A 21,925-nucleotide genomic window follows, 5' to 3' on the forward strand; every position below is an offset into this window, starting at 1 on the left:
CTATTTTATTTATTCGTATGTCTATGCACTTCTGCTATGCTACCAGCGCAGCCACTCACCGCCTTATTAGGCCTTGATAGTTCTTCTTACCTCACCTAGGGATCAACTCACTTAGGTGTTTACGTGGGTTCGCTGCATTGTGTGTTTGATTGACATAATACGTACTGTGATCGCCTTCCTATATTTGCACTGCTTTCCGCTTCAGCTTGGCGAGTGTTTACTTTGTAATGTGACTATTCGTTAGCTCGTGTTAATTTTATATTTATTCTGAGCTCAACAAAATTTTTTACGTGTCTGCATAACATTACACATCTTGCCATTCTAGGCCGTCCAGGACCAAACCTCATGTCTGTCTGTTTCGTTTTAATTGTTTGTTATTCAACCTTCTTGTTATATAAGTTAAGCGGCTTTCGCTGGCTTTAGGCATGTACCTCAATATTAGCTCTATGCCGATGATTGTCGGTGTCTGACAGGTTCACATACTTTCATGTACAAAAACCTTTTTTGTTATTACTTCCACTTAATCTGAAGATGCGCCAACCATACGAAACGCATCATTAGCACTAAAGCTTTTTGCAACAGAGATTCCTTTATTTCTTTTTTGAAAAATCAGTTAGTATTGTAGATGACTGTGACTGTATTCTATCCTTCGGTTTTTTTTCTGAAGCTATGTTTGTACAACTCAAAAAAAAATTGTGCTAATAAAATTAATCACGTAGGTAGGGCATTTAAGCACTTGAGGGAAAAGTTACCACGGCTACGTCAGTCACAAGTCAAAGAGGGTATCATTGTTGTTCCAGGAATTCAAGAGTTTTCGGATACATATGATGAAATATTACTTAGCTGTGTAAGAAAAAAATTCTAAAATATTAGCTTTAGTTTCTTAAAAGTGACACAGCATAAAATTATAAAGTTTTTGTGGGAGAACTATTATCACGTTACATAAAGCTTGGTTGTAACGTGTCTCTAGAATATAGCTCCTTCACGCCCACTTCTATGTCCTCTAAGAAAATTGTAAAGCAGGTTCAGGCTAACACAGAGAATGATTTAAGCAGGATATTGCACTCACGGAAATTAGGCATGCGAGGGAAAATGCAGTGGGCTGCCGCCGCTCTACTGCTAAATATGCTCCAGATTTAACTTATAAGATGCAAGTAAAGCGGAAACGTGCAGCCAATTTATAGTTTTATCAAAATTTCTTCAAACTATCCGGTCATAATAATAATTACGGTAAAATGTGTTACTGGATGGTAGATACTCTATCATAATGTGTTAACTGAATATTCGTGTATGTTGGATAATTTCTGGAAGAAGCAGTAAAAAACGAGGGAAATTCTTCATTTTCTTTCGGTTTAATTTAGTCATTTGTGAGAACATGTTCATTCAATTTTATTGCTGCAATGGTTTCATAATAATCTATGGAGCCTTCATCTCAGGCAATAACAACTATCGACAGATTCGCTATACTAAAAATGACGAAAGTATCGCCATTTATGTGCCATTCTCCCAAATCGGTGTAGGATCAGCATGGTAATGAACGGTTCTGCCATGGTTAATTTAATAAGTGTCACCACCATTTTACCCCTGGGTTGGAATATGTGTAGCAATACTTGTCTGCATGTAGTATTATTCATCTGAAAGCGAGCGAAAGTTTCCGCTGTGAATGTTGTAACTGATGAAGGACTTGGGTATCAGGCCGCTATTCACTTATTAGGAAGTGGAAATCCACCTAAAAACTACATCCATGCTGGTCAGCCCACCATCCATCGTTGTTAATCCGCCAAACAGATTCGGTCACGCAAGCCGCGCTGTAACACTTACGGGCATCTGGGCGGGAAACATTTCCAGAGTATCTTGCTACGTTAAACAATATGTATACTGGTGGTATTAAACAGCACACTGGAGCTAAGTATTTCTTTTAACGGGTGTTTTTCGTAATATTATCTCTAAATAAATAAAGAGATCCTGTATATAAGTGATTTGCGAACTTAAAATTAAAATTTACTCTACAGCGTAATGGGCAGAGTGCAATTTAGAAAAAAATAGAAAGTTAATAATTATAGTGAATTTATAGTCATTTCGTGATGATTTGGGCAGGCAGCTCAATAGAAAGGGCCTTGTCCGATTAAGACAGGTGTCAGCGTCACAATGTTGTTGTTGTTGTGGTCTTCAGTCCTGAGACTGGTTTGAGGCAGCTCTCCATGCTGCCTTATCCTGTGCAAGCTTCTTCATCTCCCAGTATTTACTGCAACCTACATCCTTCTGAATCTGCTTAGTGTATTCCTCTCTTGGTCTCCCTCTACGATTTTTACCCTCCACGCTGCCCTCCAATACTAAATTGGTGATCCCTTGATGCCTCAGAACATGTTCTACCAACCGATCACTTCTTCTAGTCAAGTTGCGCCACAAACTCCTCTTCTCCCCAATTATATTCAATACCTCCTCATTAGTTATGTGATCAACCCATCTAATCTTCAGCAGTCTTCTGTAGCACCACATTTCGAAAGCTTCTATTCTCTTCTTGTCTAAACTATTTATCGTCCATGTTTCACTTCCATACATGGCTACACTCCATACAAGTACTTTCAGAAACGACTTCCTAACACTTAAATCAATACTCGATGTTAACAAATTTCTCTTCTTCAGAAACGCATTCCTTGCCATTGGCAATCTACATTTTATATTCTCTCTACTTCAACCATCACTAGTTATTTTGCTCCCCAGATAGCAAAACTCCTATACTACCCAAAGTGTCTCATTTTCTAATCTAATTCCCTCAGTATCACCCGCCTTAATTCGACTCCATTCCGTTATCCGCGTTTTGCTTATACCCTCCTTTCAAGACACTGTCCATTCGGTTCAACTGCTCTTCCAAGTCCTTTGCTGTCTCTGACAGAATTACAATGTCACCGGCGAACCTCAAAGTTTTTATTTCTTCTCCATGGTTTTTACTACCTACTAAGAACTTTTCTTTTGTTTCCTTTACTGCTTGCTCAATATACAGATTGAATAACATCGGGGAGAGGCTACAACCCTGTCTCACTCTCTTCTGATTCCCTTTCATGTCCCCTTCTGGTTTCTGTACAAATTGTAAATAGCCTTTCGCTCCCTGTATTTTACTCCTGCCACGTTCAGAATTTGTAAGAGAGTATTCCAGTCAACATTGTCAAAAGCTCTCTCTAAGTCTACAAATGCTAGAAACGTAGGTTTGCCTTTCCTTAATGTTTCTTCTAAGATAAGTTGTAGGGTCAGTATTGCCTCACGTGTTCCAGCATTTCTACGGAATCCAAACTGATCTTCCCTGAGGTCGGCTTCTACCACTTTTTCCATTCGTCTGTAAAGAATTCGCGTTAGTATTTTGCAGCTGTGATTTATTAAACTGATAGTTCAGTAATTTTCACATCTATCAACACCCGATTTCTGTGGGATTGGAATTATTATATTCTTCTTGAAGTCTGATGCTGCACAATAGCAAAGCTTTGCTAGACAATAGCAAAGCTAAATTTTGTTTAGTTTTACTTCCCTTTCAAGATTGTGTAAGACTTTTTTTCTTTTCAATTCATTTCATGTGTCCACCGATGTCTGGGAATGTTACGTAGCATTTGTGTTTCTAGGGTTCTAGAAAACGGCAGCCTGTGGATCGCGAACGTGACGGCAGAGCACGCGGGCAGCTACGCCTGTGAGGCCTCTACCGACGCCAGCTCATCTCTCAGCAAGACCGTCCGCCTCACAGTGCACCGTACGTATTCCCAGACCTAATGTTGTTTAGCAGTGTGCCTGCAGAATTCCCCTGGTGGCCGGTTGGCGGCCATATTGACCATCGTCCACAACATACTAAAAGCGAAAAATCTGCCATTTGCTGGATCCTGCCACCAATAGCGATCGTGACTAACTCGAATAACTGGGAGTTGACGTGGGTGTTCACAGTCAGCCAAGTACATGACAATCATTGCAAAGTTCGCATGAAATACTCATAATATTGGCTACAAAATATAACTCCAGATACAATAAATTACCCTGAAAAAAAAAACAATATTGTTTATCGTACATGACAGAGAATTATACCTACTTGCAATTATTTTGCACCAAGTCTATTCCTCTGTGTTTCTCTGAAACAAAGACTAAAAGAACTTTTGCACAGAAATCATTTATGCGTTTCTGTGGTTTGATGGAAATAAAGAAATAACCTTTGACTGAAATTAAGTATGCATTTCCATGGATAGTACTGTAAATGCACTCGGTTTAATCTCTGTCAATGTGCCTCTTAAAAAGTCTTAACTCTCCCTGATTTGAGAACCACATCCCAGACTCAGCGGTAATCAAACAACTTCCAAAAGTCTGCACGTTTCTGGAAACTATGTTTTCATACAGTGTTCAGTTTTCGCTGTGAAAGGGAAACACCACAACAGAACTAACAAAAATTTTAAGTATGGGGTTTGATAAAATGCGTTACCTTGTTACGTATTAATTATGCATTTATTTCACAGTCCAGTCTTCTCTTATAACCTAACCAAATATCGTTAGTGAGCTGACAATACAATAACTGCTTGAGCAATGTTGATAATATTTGTAATAATAATACCAACACTAACAATAATAATAATAATTATTATTATTATTATTGATATTGTTATTATTATTATTGTACATAGTAATGACTGCACAGAAATTGAGACCAATCATCCTTAGCACTGTTGTGTTAAGCAACTTTCTCATTGGTTTCATGTCTTATGTCAGTAATAAGATTTAACAGAAATTAAAGGCAGTGATACGAAAGAAATCAATATGGACAATAAACTAACTGATCAGGATAAGAATGACAAATAAGAGGATAAAATTACCAAATGTCATCGTAGGTAGAAATTATGAATGGAAAGGTGTCAAAAAAGCGTGAATAGTTTCAATTGTGACCGAGATACTGGATCTAATTCGACAAAAGGAAAACAGTTGGAATATGCTGAGACAGCAACTATGCTAGTAAGATGCTAGTAATAATACAAGTAATAATAATTTAAGCTTGTCTTCAGTGCACATAGGCTTCCGATAAAATATATGTTATAGGGCCGATTATTCCAGAGTCATATGGCTGAAAAGGAGAAGGAGCTGGAGAAATATTTAGTGTAATATATAAGTACGATCTAGATGCTGGAAGAATGGGATATGGTATTGCAGTTATGGGATGGGGGTACGTTTTGCTTTGTGAAAATAGTTATTGAAGGTACCAGTGACCACCGTGTGAGATCATCATCTCCTACCCTTTCACATGCACTCTGACTTAGCACAAAATGGACCTATGTGATCAATGTTACGAACATATTTGCGCAAGCATTCATAGCTATCTCGAGTCGTCTGGAGGTTTTCACTGTTTTTGCTCATTGTAATCAGGACCAAACGGGACAAAAGACTGAGCCAATTTTTGTTTAATTTGAGGAACAAGTATTTTCCAATAGTTCCGGAATGCACCTAGGCAAGAGCGAAAAATTTCCTACATACTGCAACAGTTTGTTTGTCCAAGTTTAGATGCTCTGCCAAGTTCATTACTGTAAGCGTGTATCATCGATAAGTAATGGAGGGACTGTTTCGCAAAAGTGCCCGTTAATGACCTTTCGTTGTGATACGAGGCTTTATGCTTATCGTGATATTGAACAATGCTCTCAGTCATATATGGTATGCCTTGTTTCTGGTGGCTGATCCTTGGAAGTAGCACACATTAGTGACAAAAAGGTAAAGCTCGCGCCAGCTTTCCTGACATCACGTGTGAGGGTTGGTTGATGCTATGTAACACACATTGTCCAGTCATATTAATGTGTCCACCACCTATATTCGAATTCAATGTGCTGTATCCGCTCACAGAAGGCAGGTCACAGCACTAGTATTGAAAGGTACATAAAAAGAGTCAGCGAATGCGGACAAAAGTGCAGTCTTTGTCGTAATGCGGAAATTGAGACATTTACCCGACGTCCAAAAGGACCACATGATCACTGACTTTCGGTCCAGGGGTGGAAGATTTTTTGAAACGGCTAAGCTTGTAAACTTCTCCTGTCGCTTCGTGGTTAAAGTGTACAGTGTAAAGCAAAATTACGCAATCCAAGACCAGAACCGATGCAACTGGGGGGCACCACCGGCCGTAGACGACTGAGATGAACAACAACTCTGGATATGTGTACGTCCCACTGTTGAGCAGCTGGCCGCGCAGATGAACCAAGGAGCTACCGAGAGTGTCTCCTCAATTACAGTGAACGATGCTGTAAGTGGGACTCTGCAGCAGGAGCCTGTTTCAAGCAATCTTGCTCATTGCCGTTCATCGGCGACGAACGGTGGAATTTGGACGTCAGTTACACAATTCGACGTCCACTGAGGGGCAAGAGGTGGCCATTTCAGATGCGCCACGTTTTATGCTCCGCTGAACAGATGGCCGTTGGCGTATACTGCTTGAATAGTCGGAAAGTTCGGAGGAAGGAGTGCTATGATCTGGGGACCGTTTTTGTCGAATTGCCTGGGGAGGGGCCTCGTCATTCTGGAAGTCACAATGGATGCATCTATCCTTGGAGGCCACGTCACCCCTTCGTGCAATTCGTTTTTGCTCCGCACGCTGCCATGTACCAGCAGGACAATGCAACGCCTCACACAGTTTGCAGTGTACGTCCGTGGATCGAGAAACACCAGGATTTTACCGTCCTCCCCTGACCATCAAACGACCCGGTTTTACAGAGTACATCCAATCGAATATCTGTGAGGCAACCTCGATCGGATTGTTTGCGCCATGGATCCTCGAAAGCTATCGCTGCTGGACACAGCACTGGAGTCGGCATGGTTCCATAACTCTGTCGCTACCTTCCAGAACCTCACTGACCTTCTTCCTGCACGTCTCGCAACAGCCTGCGTTGCGAAATGTGGTTATTCAGACTTTCGATAGGTGGTCACATCAATGTGACTGAACAGTGTATAAGCAGATTTGTGACTGCTTTCATTTGCGAATTGTTCGCATGTTAAGTAATTTTATAACAATGTGCTGGGACGTAGCATGTGTTTGATTACGAGCGAATGTGCTCCGAAGGCGAAACCGGCAGTGTGTGCTATGTGTCATAAAAAGTACATGCACAGCTAGCCATTAAAATTGCAAGGCTAGAACAGCTAGCAAATAACGAAGATTTATCTGTTGTATGTATGCAGCATAGTAGGAGGAATAAATGATTAAATTTGTAAGTGTTTTCAGGGATGCAGTGTGCAGAATGTAATACACAGATGTGCTAACTATGGCATCAACAAAGTTATTGAAGTGGTGGGATCTCAAGTCGAGATCTGCTTGGATGGAAAATACTGGGATGTGTTTCTAGTCTGCTTCAACTCTACGGCGTAGCTCAGTCCCGACGGCTGACGAGTAGTGGCGGGCCAGTCACCCTGCAACACATAAACAATTGTTTTTTATTGGTGACGGATCTGGAGCACGTGGTGGTCATGGCGACAGTCGGATACCGTCCCTGTTACGGCATTTGAGAACAGAACGGAAGCAAGAACTACGTTCGCGTTTACAAATATTGTGAAACTCCAGCTACACAATTTGTTGATGACAATTGAAATTTGTGCCTGACTGGGGACTCGACCCCGGATTTCCCAGTTTACATGACCGATCACTTAACGGCTTTCGGCTACGGTCGCAAGTTAGAATCCTGCCTCCGGCATGGATGTGTGCGATGTCCTTAGGTTAGTCAGGTTTAAGTAGTTCTAAGTCTAGGGGACTGATGGCTTGAGATGTTAAGTCCCATAGTGCTTAGAGCCATTTGAACCATTTTTACCGGCTTTGGCTATCCGAGCTCGATCTCTGAACTGACTCAACCTTACGTAAGTCACCGTATTATCTTCATCCTATAGTATTGCAAATACTGTGAATCCCGTACAGGGAGTGACGTTCGATTAAAGTCGCAGCCTTGTTATAGGCATGAAATACAATACTCAAGTACCTGTGTTTGTACAGTGCACTCTACAGTATACTACTTCGTGACAAAAATTCAAGGCCTCGACTTTAATCATACGTCTCTCCCTGTACGGGTTTTACGCTATCTGTATGAAAATAAGATGTAGACAGAATGGTGACATATGGAGGGTTGCCTACCACGGGGAGCGTGCTGGTATAGCCGAAGCGGTTCAAGTTCCGGTCCGGCACAAACTTTCACTGTCACCAATAATATATGCAGGTGGAATTTCATCATATTCACAAATGCTAAAATAAATCTTACATTTCAGATCGGCTGACAATCGCAGGAGTGACTGAAAGACATTGCAGGGTTCCTCGAACCAACACAGGCACAGCAACATAAAACGAAAAGCATGGCATCTTGTGTTATGTTGTTCAAAGATAACCTAACGGAAACTGCTAAGAAAGGACCCAGCCATCGGCCGTAATGTGCCCCCAAATGTTTATGATATTGGCTATGAGAACCAGGTTTTGTCAGTTGTGTAGCCAATAGCAGCTGATACGACCAAGCCAGGTACTGGGTCCCTATGACATTGACGAATGTCTGGAAAAAAAGTTCCCGCGCTTCTCACGTGACCGGTGAGCCTCTCTCTACTGCCGCACGAAGGGAAGCTACACTATTAATTGTGTGGTTTTTTCTGTCGATAACCGACTGTTATGTCAACACTTCGCGGCTTTTAAAAGATATTTCGGAGGGATTAGAAATGATGGTATCGTTTCCACCTCGATTATATGGGCAGCTTAATATCCAATATGCCGATCAACCTGTTACGCCAATCGTGTGCGCGCCGCAGTCACCAACGTATAACTTCTTTCTTACAATCACATGTAGGACACAGTGACGCATTTTGTAAGCAAGATTTTTTTTTTTAGTCATCATTCTTCTGTCTGGTTTAATGCGGCCTGCTACCGTCCACAGTTCTCTGCTATTTGTATTCACTCTTTGTTTTCCTCTACAGTTTTTATCCTCAACAACTATCATGGAGGTTATTCCCGGGTGTCTTAACAGATGTCCATTTATCCTGTCCTTTCTTCTTGTTAGCGTTTTCCGTATATTACTTTCATTTCCGATTCTGTGGTGAATCTCCTCAATTACCACCTTACCAGCCCACCTAATTTTCAGCACTCTTCTGTAACTCCACATTCCAGATGCTGCGATTCTCTTCTGTTCCGATTTTACTACAATCCATGTTTCATTATCAAAGAATGTGGTGCTCCAAACGTACTTACTTACTTACTTACTTACTCACTGGTGATACCGGACTCGGGAGTCCATTACCGCAGCAACGTATTTTCGCCATCTGTCCCTGTCTTGGGCTATTTCCTTCCATTCACCTTCAATACCTAGGCTCCTCAAATCAGCCTTCACACTGTCCTTCCATCTACGCCTCGGTCTCCCCACGCTGCCCTGCCCTCATCCATTCGAGCTACGTGACCCGCCCATCGCAGCCTACGTGATTTAATAATACTGATTATGTCAGAGCTTGAATAGAGTTCGTGAACCTCTTCGTTACGCAGTTTTCGCCGCTCTCCGCTAATGTCATCCCTTTTTGCTCCAAAAATTTTCCTCAAAATTTTGTTTTCAAATACTCGAAACGGCTTTTCATTTTACACAGTGAGAGACCAAGTCTCACACCCATACAGCATAACTGGTAGAATAATAGTTTTGTATATTCTAATCTTTAAATTCCTAGACAATATCCGTGATGAAAGTAATCTATTCAGTGAGAAGTTGCACGCATTTCCCGCCCGTAATCTCTTCTTCAGTTCGGATTCAATCTCATTTCTCGAAGTGATGTCCACGCCTAGATACTTAAATGTGTTCTCTTTTTCAAACTGCATGTCTCCGACTCTTAACATTTCCTGATCTACAGCTGTTGGCATTCTAGTAGTAACCAGGTATTTAGTTTTGTCTTCACTTATCCTTAGACCTACATCTTCGCTAGCCTTGATTAACACATTCGCATTCGCTGTTACAGATTCTTTCCTATCGCTAATGATGTTTAGATCATCTGCATACCCTAATATCTTAATATTTCCATTTAACACCACATCCTCTGAATTATCTGCTGCCATTCGTACAATATATTCTAGGACTAAATTAAAAAGCAGCGGAGACAGGGCATCTCCCTGCTTAAGTCCGTTCTTTATTACAAATTATTCTGACTCCAAATTCCCCACGCGTAATCTTCCTTTTGTGTTTTTCAAGCTCGCTTCTATAAGCCTAACATACTTCTTTGGTATTCCAAGTTCCAAAAGAATTTGGTAGAATTTTGACTGCAATACTGAATCATATGCTCCATCCTCAGAAATTTCTACGTCAATTAAGGCCTATGTTTGATGCTAGACTCCTTTTAGCCACGAATGCCTTTCTTGGCAGTATTAGTCATCTTTTGGTGTCGTCCTTCCTCCAATGATCATGGTTTACTTTGCTGCCCAGATAACAGAATTCCCTTACTTTATCTACTTTGTGACCCCGATTCTGGTGTTAGGTTTCTCTCTTTTCTCACTTCTGATACTTCTCATGACTTTCGTCTTTCTTCGCTTTGCTCTCAGTCAGTATTCTGCAATCATTTAACTGTTCATTCCATTCAACAGATCCTTTAATTCTCCTTGACTTAAACTGAGTAACGTCATCAGCGAATCTTATCATCGATATCCTTTCACCATCAGTTGTTTTATTTCTATCTTTGCTTCTTCGACGTGTAACAGTAGGGGATAAGGAGCACATTCCTCTCTTTCATCCTTTCCAATCCGAGAGATCCGATTATGGGCTTCTGGTCTTATTGTCCCCTCTTGTTTGTTGTAGGTATTGTATATTGGTCTTACTTCCCTACAGCTTACCCCTGTTTCCTCAAAATTTCAAACATCTTGCTCGATTTTACATGGTAGAATGCTTTTTCCAGTTTCGAAAAATCTGTGAAAGTGTCTTGTTTTTTCTTCAGTATTGCTTCCAATATGAACCATAACGTCAGAACTGCCTCTCTGGTGCCTTTACCTTTCCCAAAGCCAGACAGATCGTCATCTAACACATCCACAGTGTTTTTACCGTTATGTTATACATTATTCTTGTGAGCAAATTGGATGCATGAATTGTTAACCTGACTGTCCGGTAATTCTCGCACTTGCAGGATCTTGCAGTCTTGGGAAATGTATGGACGATGTTTCTCCGAAAGACAGGTGGTATATCACCAGGCTGATACATTCACCACAACGTGAATATTCGTTTTGTTGCAACTTTCCCAATCGATTTTAGAAATTATGATTTAATTTTATCTTTCCTCCCGCATGATTTAATCTTAATTCGTCCAAAGTCGTTTAAATTCAGACGCTAATACTGGATGCCCTCTCTCTTTCCTGTCGACTACTGGTTCTTTTTCATCAGGCAAGTGTTCCCCATCTAAGAGGTCTTCAGTGTACTCTGTCGACCTATCCGCTCACTCCTCTGCTTTTATCTGCATATACATTGCACTCTTAATGTTACCGCCCTTGCTTTTAATTTTACCGAAGGCTGGTTTGATTTTATATACGCTGAGTCTGTCCTTCCATCACTAATTTCCTTTTTCGATTTCTTGGTATTTTTCTTGTAGCCATTTAGCCTTAGGTTTCCTGCTCTTCCTGTTTATTTCATTACTGTATGATCCGTAGTTCTGTATTTCCGAATTTCCATGAGCATTTTTGTACTTCCTTTGACGTCTGGTTTGAATATTTCTTCCGTTACCTATGTTTCTTCGCATGTACCTTCCCTGTACCTCTGTTTCTCTTTCTAATTCCTATGATTGCCCTTTTCAGAGACTTCCACTTGTCCTCAACTGAATTGTGTGCTGAGCTGTGTTTTATCGCAGTATATATAACCTCAGAGTTTCAAGCATACCTGTTCATTTCCTCATATACTTTCGCTACCTCTTGATCTTCTGCTTGCGACATCGACTTGTGTACATGAACTACCGTTGTCGGCGTTGGTTTTGCTGTCGATTCTGATAAGAACCCAGTCACTGAACTGTTCACAGCACCACACTCTCCCTTTTGTTCGTTATTCAATTCTTTCTGATGGTCACCTACCCCCTTGTAAGTCCCCTTTCGAAAATTCGAATTAATTTGTAAATGAAATAACGACTTATATTATCTTTCAGTAAAGAATTGTGTTTCAACTCCAACCAATCGGGATTTGAAGAGAAAATATATATGAAAAGAACCCTGTAAATTAGAGGTATCACGACACTTATATCAAGATCGGATTACATCAATGCCTTAACGCATCGATGTTCATATACAATCATGCCGATTGTTATTCTGGCTGGAAAATTGGTTGAAAAGTTGTTTATTGTGTTACGAGAAGTTGAAGGAACTCTCCCCCTACGATTCTATCTCGTGGATATGATCTGTCAAGGGCACTAGGGAATATTTACACTGATCAGCCAGAAAGTTATGATCAACGACCTACTATCGGTATAAACCAGCCCAGGTGATAGCAGCGTCACCTGCGAGGAAAGCACTGCTTGCCATACATACGCAGTGTGGATGTACTACCAGTGACCGTGTTGTCCGCGTGTATAATGGTAAAGGCGCACGATCTACCTGAGATGGACCGAGGGCAGATTGTGATTTCCCGGAGGCTCGACACGAGCATTTCGGAGACTGTGCAACTTGTCGGGTGTTCGAGGAGTACTGTGGCGCGTGCCTTCAAAGCGTGAAGAAACAAAGGTGAAACCACGACCAGACGTCGTGGGGTCGGGCGAACGCACTTCATTACGGATGTCGGACGCCGTATGCTCGGCAGACTGGTAAAGCAGGACAGGCGGCGAACTGTGGAGGAACTAACAGCGGACTTAAGTGCTGGGCAGAGTAAAAGTGACTCTGAACACACAATGCATTGAACACTCCTAACGACGGGCCTCCACAGCCGACGACCCATGCAGGTGCGAATGTTAACACCAGGACATCGGCAGCTACGACTGAAAAGGGCACGTGACCGATGGCACTGGACATGGTACAGTGTAAGAGCACTGTATGTGAAACGTCCCCTTAGAACAATTATACAAGACTGTGCTTAAACTGACACACAATATTTTTAGCGCAACGCAATCTGACTTTCAATAATCCCTACAAAACAATGGCCCTGACTAACATTAACCTATACGTTTCACAAATCACTTACCTCACCAAAAATCTTCGTTACTCGAACTACTGCAATACAGCGAGCGCCACTACTGCCACCTAAATAAAAGATTCAAACTACGGAAGGCACTAACTACTGATAGGCATAGTTAGCAAATGAAAGATTTTAATAGAGAACAAACAATGTATTTACCTCAATAGTGTTCAAAAGTCATAATGTATATAGCAGTTCATGATATCCAGTATTGCAAATTTCAAAACTCCGCCATCTCTCTCCTCACATCCACCACTGCTGGCGGCTCACCTCCAACTGCGCAATGCTACGCGCTATTCACATCCAGCTGCCCAACACTACAATGGCAGACAACAATGCAAACTAGCCACAGACTGCACACAGCACAGCCAGTGATTTTCATACAGAGCGCTACGTGGCGTTACCAATAAGAAAACCTAAACAGCCAACTTACATATAGTCTGATTAATCCCAATACCTTCTTCATCATGCTGGCGGCATGGCGCGAATCGGTCATCTCCCAGGGCAACAGTTCCTTGACATCTCTACTGCGGCACGGAGACATGCTAGCGGCGGTTGGGTTATGCTCTTAATAACATTCATGTGTGCATCCATGGATCCAGTGGAGGTCATGCAAGGCAATTTGACTGCCAAGGAAAGTTGTACACCGGCTGCACACCACATAAATCCCTTCACGATGATCATTTTCCAGGCTGTGACATTATCCGACCACATAAAGCGCGTTGTCACAAAGCCAGGGGTCTGATGGAGTGGTTCCAGGAACAAAGTAGCTAGTTCCAGTTGATGTGCTGGTCCCCCAACTATACATATCTGAACCGATCGAACACATCTGGGATGTGGTTGAACGTGACGTCAGAGCTCATCGCCACCTTTTTCGGAATTTTCTGGAATTATGTGATCTATGTGATGGTGTCAGTTCCCTCTAGCAACGTACCAAGGACTCATTGCTTCCGTGCCGCTGTTTTCTGTGCTAAAGGTGGACGTACTGGCCGTTATGTGGGTGTTCATAATGTTCAGTCTATGTCACTGAAGGAACAGTTTGAAAATGGGCGTAAAAGAACGACACCAATGGTATGAGCTCTGATTTGGGCCCATAGCCGGGCGAAATAACTTGCATTGGCTTGATTCTCGATCTGCGTATGAAATTCAAACTCCTATCACACTCCTTGAGAGCAAACTATACCTCCTAAAAAGTATGTGACATCTAGAACCACTGGATAAATTCAGCCTGTGGATGTTTGATTTTTCCGTGCCTATAAGGCATATATCGCACTATGTGTAGCTACGCCTTGAACGACATCCAGTTTCACAATAAGTTCCGCGACAGACTGCTTCGTATTCGGCTGCATTCCATCACACTGCATTATTTCACTTCACCTAGTTTCACCAATATGATTCTATATGCTTTCCTTAACAGTGGATACGTAGCTGAACGTCCTTCACGGTTTCTTGCCCCCAAGGGCTCGCCTTCGTCTTGAAAGTGCGAAACTTCGTTATTACCGTGGAGCGCCATTTTTCAACCGGTGTTCGTGGTGCAAGCTATTGGTTTATTTTGAACATTTCTTGAACGTCGACGATTTTCATTTTGTGAAGAGTAACGCATATATCCCATAGAAGGTTGATCTCTGCACATTATGGACACTCATTTTCTGTCACCCTCTTGGTGCAGTTGGTCAACCATTAACAGCTAATATTATTGTAGTCGTAACTGGTAACACAACATTTTCAAATGAGCCTCACTGTAGAGTGAACTTGTTATATCACAAGGGGTTCCTTGTTGGTGCAGATATGAGGTATGAGGACTGTTGTTCCTCTGATGCTTTAGATTCCATGTTCCCCCTCTTCAAATGAGTTTCTAACAACGATCGTAATCTTATCTTAATAATTTTTTTTCCAGTATCTTAAGACAGTATGATAACAGGGTGAGTCCTTTATTGTTAAAACACTTTCTCGTACTTCCTTTCTTGAACAGTGATCTTATAATACTATTCTTCCAGTCATCTCGTACTTTATTTGCGTCCCAAATGACTCCTAGGGTTCGATGTAACCAATGCATTCCTTGTAATCCTGCTGTCTTTTCAAGTCTCCTGTTAATTAATATCGACCTTCTGACTTTGCTCCTTTCATATGCTTGAAGGCAGTGTCAGCCTCTGCCAAGGTAACAAAAGATTATTCCACTTCGAGTTATGGTAAATTCGTTATTTCCTGATCTTCTTCTATTATCTCTTTCCCATCCAGTTATATGCTGAAGTATTTTTTCATCTCTTTTTTGATTACCCGCCCTTTGTTCCGCTATCCACCGTTGGCCTCGGTAACATACTTAAAGTTGGGACCAACTTCAAACATCTTATAGAAGTCAGCCTGCTCTTCACTCCACCAGCCGATCAGCGTTATTTACATGCAGCACCATGCATTTAACATACTTCACGTTCTTGTGGAGAAAAAACCTTAACTATGACTAAAAGATTGATAAACGCAACAAGTGAGGAACACATGAGCAGTTTTCAGTTTCACTTAGAACGAAATGAAAAAGAAAATCTGTTCTGGCAAATATATTACAGTAATACGAGAACACAGTGAATTTCAAAGACACTCACGTCAAAGTCAACACAAAATGACGTTATATATCTCAAACTCTGCAGCCATAGAGATACGTAAACATAATGGCGACGATGACGATGCGTTCCGTTCATGAGGCACATCCATCACCAAAAGTTCAATATTCCCTAGTGCACCCGCTCTTCCGCCATCACTTTTATTAAATGTGGATGTTGCATTTATCTTTTCGTCAAGCAGCTGGCCCGCTTCCGAGTCACAATTCTTCAATTCTTTCTAGTGTTTCTTCAAGATGGAGTCTCTTCTCATCCAGAGTACTAGCCAAATTTTTTAGCTCTTCATAACTGATTTTGTGTCATATGCAGCTTTGAACACTCATTCATCTTCACTGCAGTGAAGCAGATCTCTTCTACTTCAAGCTCTTTGCTATTACAAGAGGTATAGAAAACACAATAAAGCTATGAGGACACATTTTTTTCTTATTGTCCATTGACACAGCATGCACTATACATCTGTTGGTGTTGTTACTGTAAAGCGTATTCGCAGGTCTGGGTACGTGCAGCGCATACGTTCGTTCTACATTAGACAATAATTCTGTGAAATGTTTTTACACTGTAGTTTTATCTTTCCACTTACCAACGTAATGGATGGACGCCGTACTGAGCACCTCCTTGGGCGATGGCACACAACTGTTGTTGTTGCTGTTGTGGTCTTCAGTCCTGAGACTGGTTTGATGCAGCTCTCCATGCCACTCTATCCTGTGCAAGCTTCTTCATCCCACAAATGTAGGTCGCATGTAATAGCAAGCAGATTAAGTTAGGTCTGCTCTTAGACAATAAGTGAACATTGTGCGCTCATTTGTTTACTCGTTTGTTTACTGCATCCTGTATGCCGTTTATAATAGCAAAGAGCTTGCAGCAGAGGTGTTGTCTTTCACAGTAGCGAAGATCAACAAGTACTCATAAATCTTAAGGTATGCATTTCACAACTCATTTTTACTGGACATTTTTTCTTGTTTTGATCCATACTACCAACTCTTAAAATATGCGTAAGATTTTTAATACCCTTTATAGATTGCTTACTAATCTCCTTTCTTTTCAGTCAATCTGCTTCAGAATATCTAAAAGTGTAGTGCATCCCACAGAACCAAAGGCTTGTTCCCAAGTTAACAGAAAACTGAACAATCCTAACCTGATTTATTTTACAGTTGTTCAAAAAAACTGCACATTTAGCATCAGATTTGAAGATGATCTGCAGTGCAGACTGAAACCTGTAAACAGTAGTAAAATGTTGTGTTCCAGACAGTGTTTTTTTATTTATTATAACGAGAGTGATCATGGTTCTTACGACACAGTTTCAGTTAAGATTTATGGGATGGGTCTGATAAGCATACTAGCGATGTAATGGTTTTAGTGTGAGTGAACGGAAAAGCGCTGAGGAGCCATTACAAGTTCATGACTGAACAACAATGGATAAAATGCGGGATGATTCAAAGAGGAAGAACAGATTTCCGTTGTCTATTACAGACAAACTGTGAAAGATAGAAACATATTGCATATGTCACTGAACAGAGGATGGTTGGAAGTTTTATGTTCTCACAGACAGTATACCATACACCCAACATAAACACCATGCGGCGGCCGAGAAACATCGAAACGGTAGTCCATTCATTCTCACGAGAATCAACAGGTCTCTTTTTATCGAATTGACAACTTTATCAAGTCTATTTTTCAGCTCTGTAAGAGCAGCTGCCGTATGTGGGATAAAGACTCTCTTTTATTTGCCCCCACAGAAAAAAAATCGCAAGGTTGGGCTGGGGTGAGTTGTTTGGGGGAGGAGACCAGAGAGCGAGGTCAACGGTCTCATCGGATTAGGGAAGGACGGGGAAGGAAGTCGGGCGTGTCCTTTATAAGGAACCATCCCGGCATTTGCCTGGAGCGATTTAGGGACATCATGGAAAACCTAAATCAGGATGGCCAGACACAGGATTGAACCGACGTCCTCCCGAATGCGGGTCCAAAATCTTAGGTTATGAGGCCTGATGACCTGGGAGGCCGAAGGCAATTAAAAAAAATGTTTTTGAAATTACAATTAGCTGCTTACAGGCGTTGACATAGGTCAACGGGGACAGATGAAAATGTGTGCCCCGACCGGGATTCGAACCCGGAATCTCCTGCTTACATGGCAAACGCTCTATCCATCTAAGCCACCTAGGACGCAGAGAACACCGCGACTCCAGGGATTTATCTCTGGCACGCCTCCCGCGAAACCCACATTCTCAACGTATTGTCCCGCACTACATTCGTAGTGCCCCCGCCCATTATACACATTACTCGAGGCGCGTTGCCGATTCCCGTAAGAGTTCGGGCACTGTTTGTGCATTGGCACAGAAGAAGGAGATGGTCAAGTGGCCGGTGAGCCTTAACTATATATTTACTAAGATGGTATCTGTTCTTTCGGACATGTCCGAATAAATATAAAATCTTTTTGTCCACCTGTTCCAATCAAACCTTGTGTAATTGTATTGTTAACATAACATCGCACCTAAGTGTGAAAGTAGACATACATAAAAATGAATTCACTAGAATCTTCGTGAAACTGAGGAAGCAATCAGTTTTGCATCACGTCCAGGTACGGCAGACCTGTCACAGTTTCCTCCAGAAAAAAAAAAGGTCCGTATAGTTTGTAAAAACAAACAACAGGAAACCAGTCTCTCTCATATTCGAAATAGACGTCAGGATTTTGTTACCCTCAAATCCTTACTTTATAGCGGTTTACTTTACCCGATATATGAAACGTCTATTCGTCCGACAAGGTGAGTCGTTCGGAAAAAGTGTCCTCTGCCATATGCTGGAGAACTGAAGTACTGAAATGCAAAATCCGTAGGTTCTGTCGGGGTCGCCGGGACGCAGTTGTTGCGTAACTTTTAAGGTTTCATATGCAGTCGCCGTTTCAAAACACGCCTCTCCGCTATTTGAGAGAATTGAAGTTCCAGGCCTCACCGTCTTGTGGAATTCCGAGAGCTCCCAGTGAACTCACCTCGAATGTGCTACACATTTTCGTCAGACGTGCAAGACCGACCAGTGCTCTTCCCTTTGGACATGCAACCAACTTCAAAGAATTTTGTATGCCAGTCACAAGTCTTCTTGTATAGAGGCGGCTTCTTGTAAATCGGCGTCGAAATGCATGTTGCTCTTGAACAATAAACACAGATTCCAACAGACAAAATAATTTCCGTTGTAGTGTAGTCGCCAAGACAAAAAAGAGATTCGCCAAAAGTCTTTAATAAACAAATTTATTTATTTAATCGTATGGTGATTTTATACAATATACAGTTGATATAAGGCAAATGATTTTATACAATATACATATGATATAACACAAGATAAAACCATAAAGTCCGTGTTTTTCAACCAATTAATTAAGCTGGCTGTGGGAGTGAACGAGTCATCGGTAATTTCAGGGTATGAATGAAGTGGACAGCGTTGGACTAAATGTTCAATTGTCTGCTATTCTTGATTACATTCATACATTGGTGAACTGATCCAGCCCCATTTGTACCTGAAGTAGCTACAAAAACCATGTCCAGTCGTTAACCTGTTGAGGCGGCACCAAAGTTTCCCCGGTAGGTCAAAACCTTTTGGCTTCTTTGTGGGCTCAATGTGATGGGCTCTTGTTCCCAACGTTTTTGTTGACCTTTCATGCTTCCAGCTTTCATTTAGATCAAAACCATAGGTGATGACTTGTCCTGCAGTAACACATGCTGGTCTTCTTGATCGCAAATGTTGCTGTGGCGGATGACAGAATTGCTGGTGCAGTGGTAGAGAAGGTTATGCGGAGATTTTCTTGGCCTCCCTCAGTAGAGCTTGTTTCAAAAGTTCAAAAACGGCTTTGAGCACTATGGGACTTAACATCTGAGGTCATCAGTCCCCTAGAACTTAGAACTACTTAAACCTAACTAACCTAGGGACATCACACACATACATGCCCGAGGCAGGATTCGACAATTCGACCGAAGCGGTCGCGCGGTTCCAGACTGTAGCGCCTAGAACCGCTCGGCCACTTCAGCCGGCCATTGAGCAGAACTCTTGGTTTGTAGTTCGCAGCACGATTCGCTAAAAGGAAATAAGAGACTTCAGTTTTTGATGTGCTTGGGATCACTCTCCAGGTCTTAGAAAAATTTGCCGTCTTCTCCAGATCCTCCGTAAGAAATTCGTTCACCATCTTCGAAATGGTGGTGTTAAACGAGCAACAGTGTCATAGGTGAAACACAATATGCCCGGAAACATAACTAATAACCGTCCTTTTCAGGATCATCCAACTAGAGACGAGAAACACCTAGTTCGTATTACGCAGCTTAATATTGAAGGCAGAAGCTCTGCCAAATAAACGAATTAAATGTGTCCTTTGTGCTTGAATGAGCCGGTAACAAGCAGGTGCTTCCACAATGAGATTTTCACTCTGCAGTGGAGTGTGCGCTGATATGAAACTTCCTGGCAGATTAAAACTGTGTGTCCGACCGAGACTCGAACTCGGGACCTTTGCCTTTCGCGGGCAAGTGCTCTACCATCTTTTTATTTTTATTTTTTGTTTTTTATTTACAAGCAGTTGCTACGATATATATCTTCGGTATGTTAGTGTACTATGTGCGGCATTCTCCTAAAATAACGCGACATAACTAGTCTGTTACACCACTAAACAGATCCGTTTCTCAGCTTTCCTACGAGATGCGACACATCATACCATCTACTGTCTGAGAAAAAGAGATAGTAAGAAGAAGCTATAGCTGTCGCGCCCGTCTTACGGCCGCCAATGTGATAACGGACCTGTACCTGCGGCCGGCTGTGAACCAGCTATATAATCCAGCGGATTAAGCAGAGTTGTGACAGTGGAGAGGAGGATTGGTGTTGTCATAGATAGTGGGGTACTTAAAAGGGGTGGGCAAATGGGGTCTGTAAGGCCACAAAATGAAGAGCAAGAGGATAGAGAATAGTGGGGAGAGAAGGGTGAAAGGAGGAACGCTGATGTGGCGTGAGACAGGGAGGGAAGAGAATTCATAAGATGTGTAAAAATGGTGGCGGTTTTCATTGGGAAAGTCGTCGACTGATCAGTCGGACAGGATTTGGAATGTGTGTGTGTGCGTGGGAGGGAGGGGGGAGGGGTTCAAGGGAGGTGTCGGTTTAGATGCGACAGCGTACCAGGATTTGATATTAGTGGGTAAACAATAATGACTGTTGGAGGCTGTTTTGGGGGGATAGTGTAAGACATAGGGAGATTTTCAATATTTGTGAGGAGGGGTGATACAGGATTGGATCCATGTGGGGCTGGTAGACATAGCGAGGTTTTATTCAGGCACTGTGCCGTGTAAGTCTTTCCATCTGAGCTACCGAAGCACGACTCACGCCCGGTCCTCACAGATTTACTAGTATCTCGTCTCCTACCTTCCAAACTCTGTCCGGCACACAGTTTTAATCTGCCAGGAAGTTTCATATCAGCGCACACTCCGATTCAGAGTGAAACTCTCAATCTGGAAACATCCCCCAGTCTGTGGCAAAGCCATGTCATGCGAGCAGGAGAGCTTTTGTAAAGTTTGGAAGCTAGGAGACGAGATACTAGCAGAAGTAAAGCTGTGAGGACCGGGCGTGAGTCGTGCTTCGGTAGCTCACATGGTAGAGCACTTGCCCGCCAAAGGCAAAGGTCCCGTGTTCGAGTCTCGGTGGGACACACAGTTTTAATCTGCCAGGAAGTTTCAAGCAGGTGATGTTAGCAGATGTCGGTTAACATACCCACAGGGGAATTCTGCGAAAGACGGCTGCCAGGGCGTGAATGGTGACAGCAGGTGTGTGTGTGACGATGGACGGGTGTGTGCGTGTGTGTGTGCAGTGCCTGCCCGGCTGTCGGCGACGGCGGACAACGTGACGGTGGCGGCGGGCGGCGAGGCGACGCTGCTGTGCGCGGCGAGCGGCGACGCGCCCGTGTCGGTGCAGTGGCGGCGCGACGGGTCGCCGTTCGACGCCCGGCGGCAGCCGCGCTGGGCGCTGTCCGAGCAGCCGTTGCAGGCGGGCCTGCGCTCCGCGCTCACGCTCACCGGCGCGCGCCGACACGACTCGGCCGGCTTCGAGTGCCGCGCCTCCAACCGCTACGGCAGCGACCTGCGACGGATGCGCCTCGTTGTCCAGGAAACGCCGGAAGTTCCAGCGGGGCTCACCGTGCTCGCCGTCTCCAGCAGGGCGGCCAACCTC

General features: G+C 42.7%; 1 protein-coding gene across 1 annotated transcript in view; it reads left to right on the forward strand.

Moving 5' to 3' along the window:
• The window catches only part of LOC126152731 (Down syndrome cell adhesion molecule-like protein Dscam2), a gene marked incomplete at its 3' end in the record, with an annotated part of 175,216 nt that extends 153,594 nt beyond the window's left edge, over positions 1-21,622 (forward strand). Inside the window, exons 9-10 of the mRNA XM_049916025.1 lie at positions 3,615-3,739; positions 21,567-21,622. Of these exons, the coding sequence (XP_049771982.1) occupies positions 3,615-3,739; positions 21,567-21,622 (181 nt within the window). The remainder of the gene's footprint in view (positions 1-3,614; positions 3,740-21,566) is intronic.
• Positions 21,623-21,925: the final 303 nt, after the last annotated feature.

This window comes from Schistocerca cancellata, chromosome 2, assembly GCF_023864275.1.
Source record: "Schistocerca cancellata isolate TAMUIC-IGC-003103 chromosome 2, iqSchCanc2.1, whole genome shotgun sequence".
NCBI classification, from domain to species: Eukaryota; Metazoa; Arthropoda; class Insecta; order Orthoptera; family Acrididae; genus Schistocerca; species Schistocerca cancellata.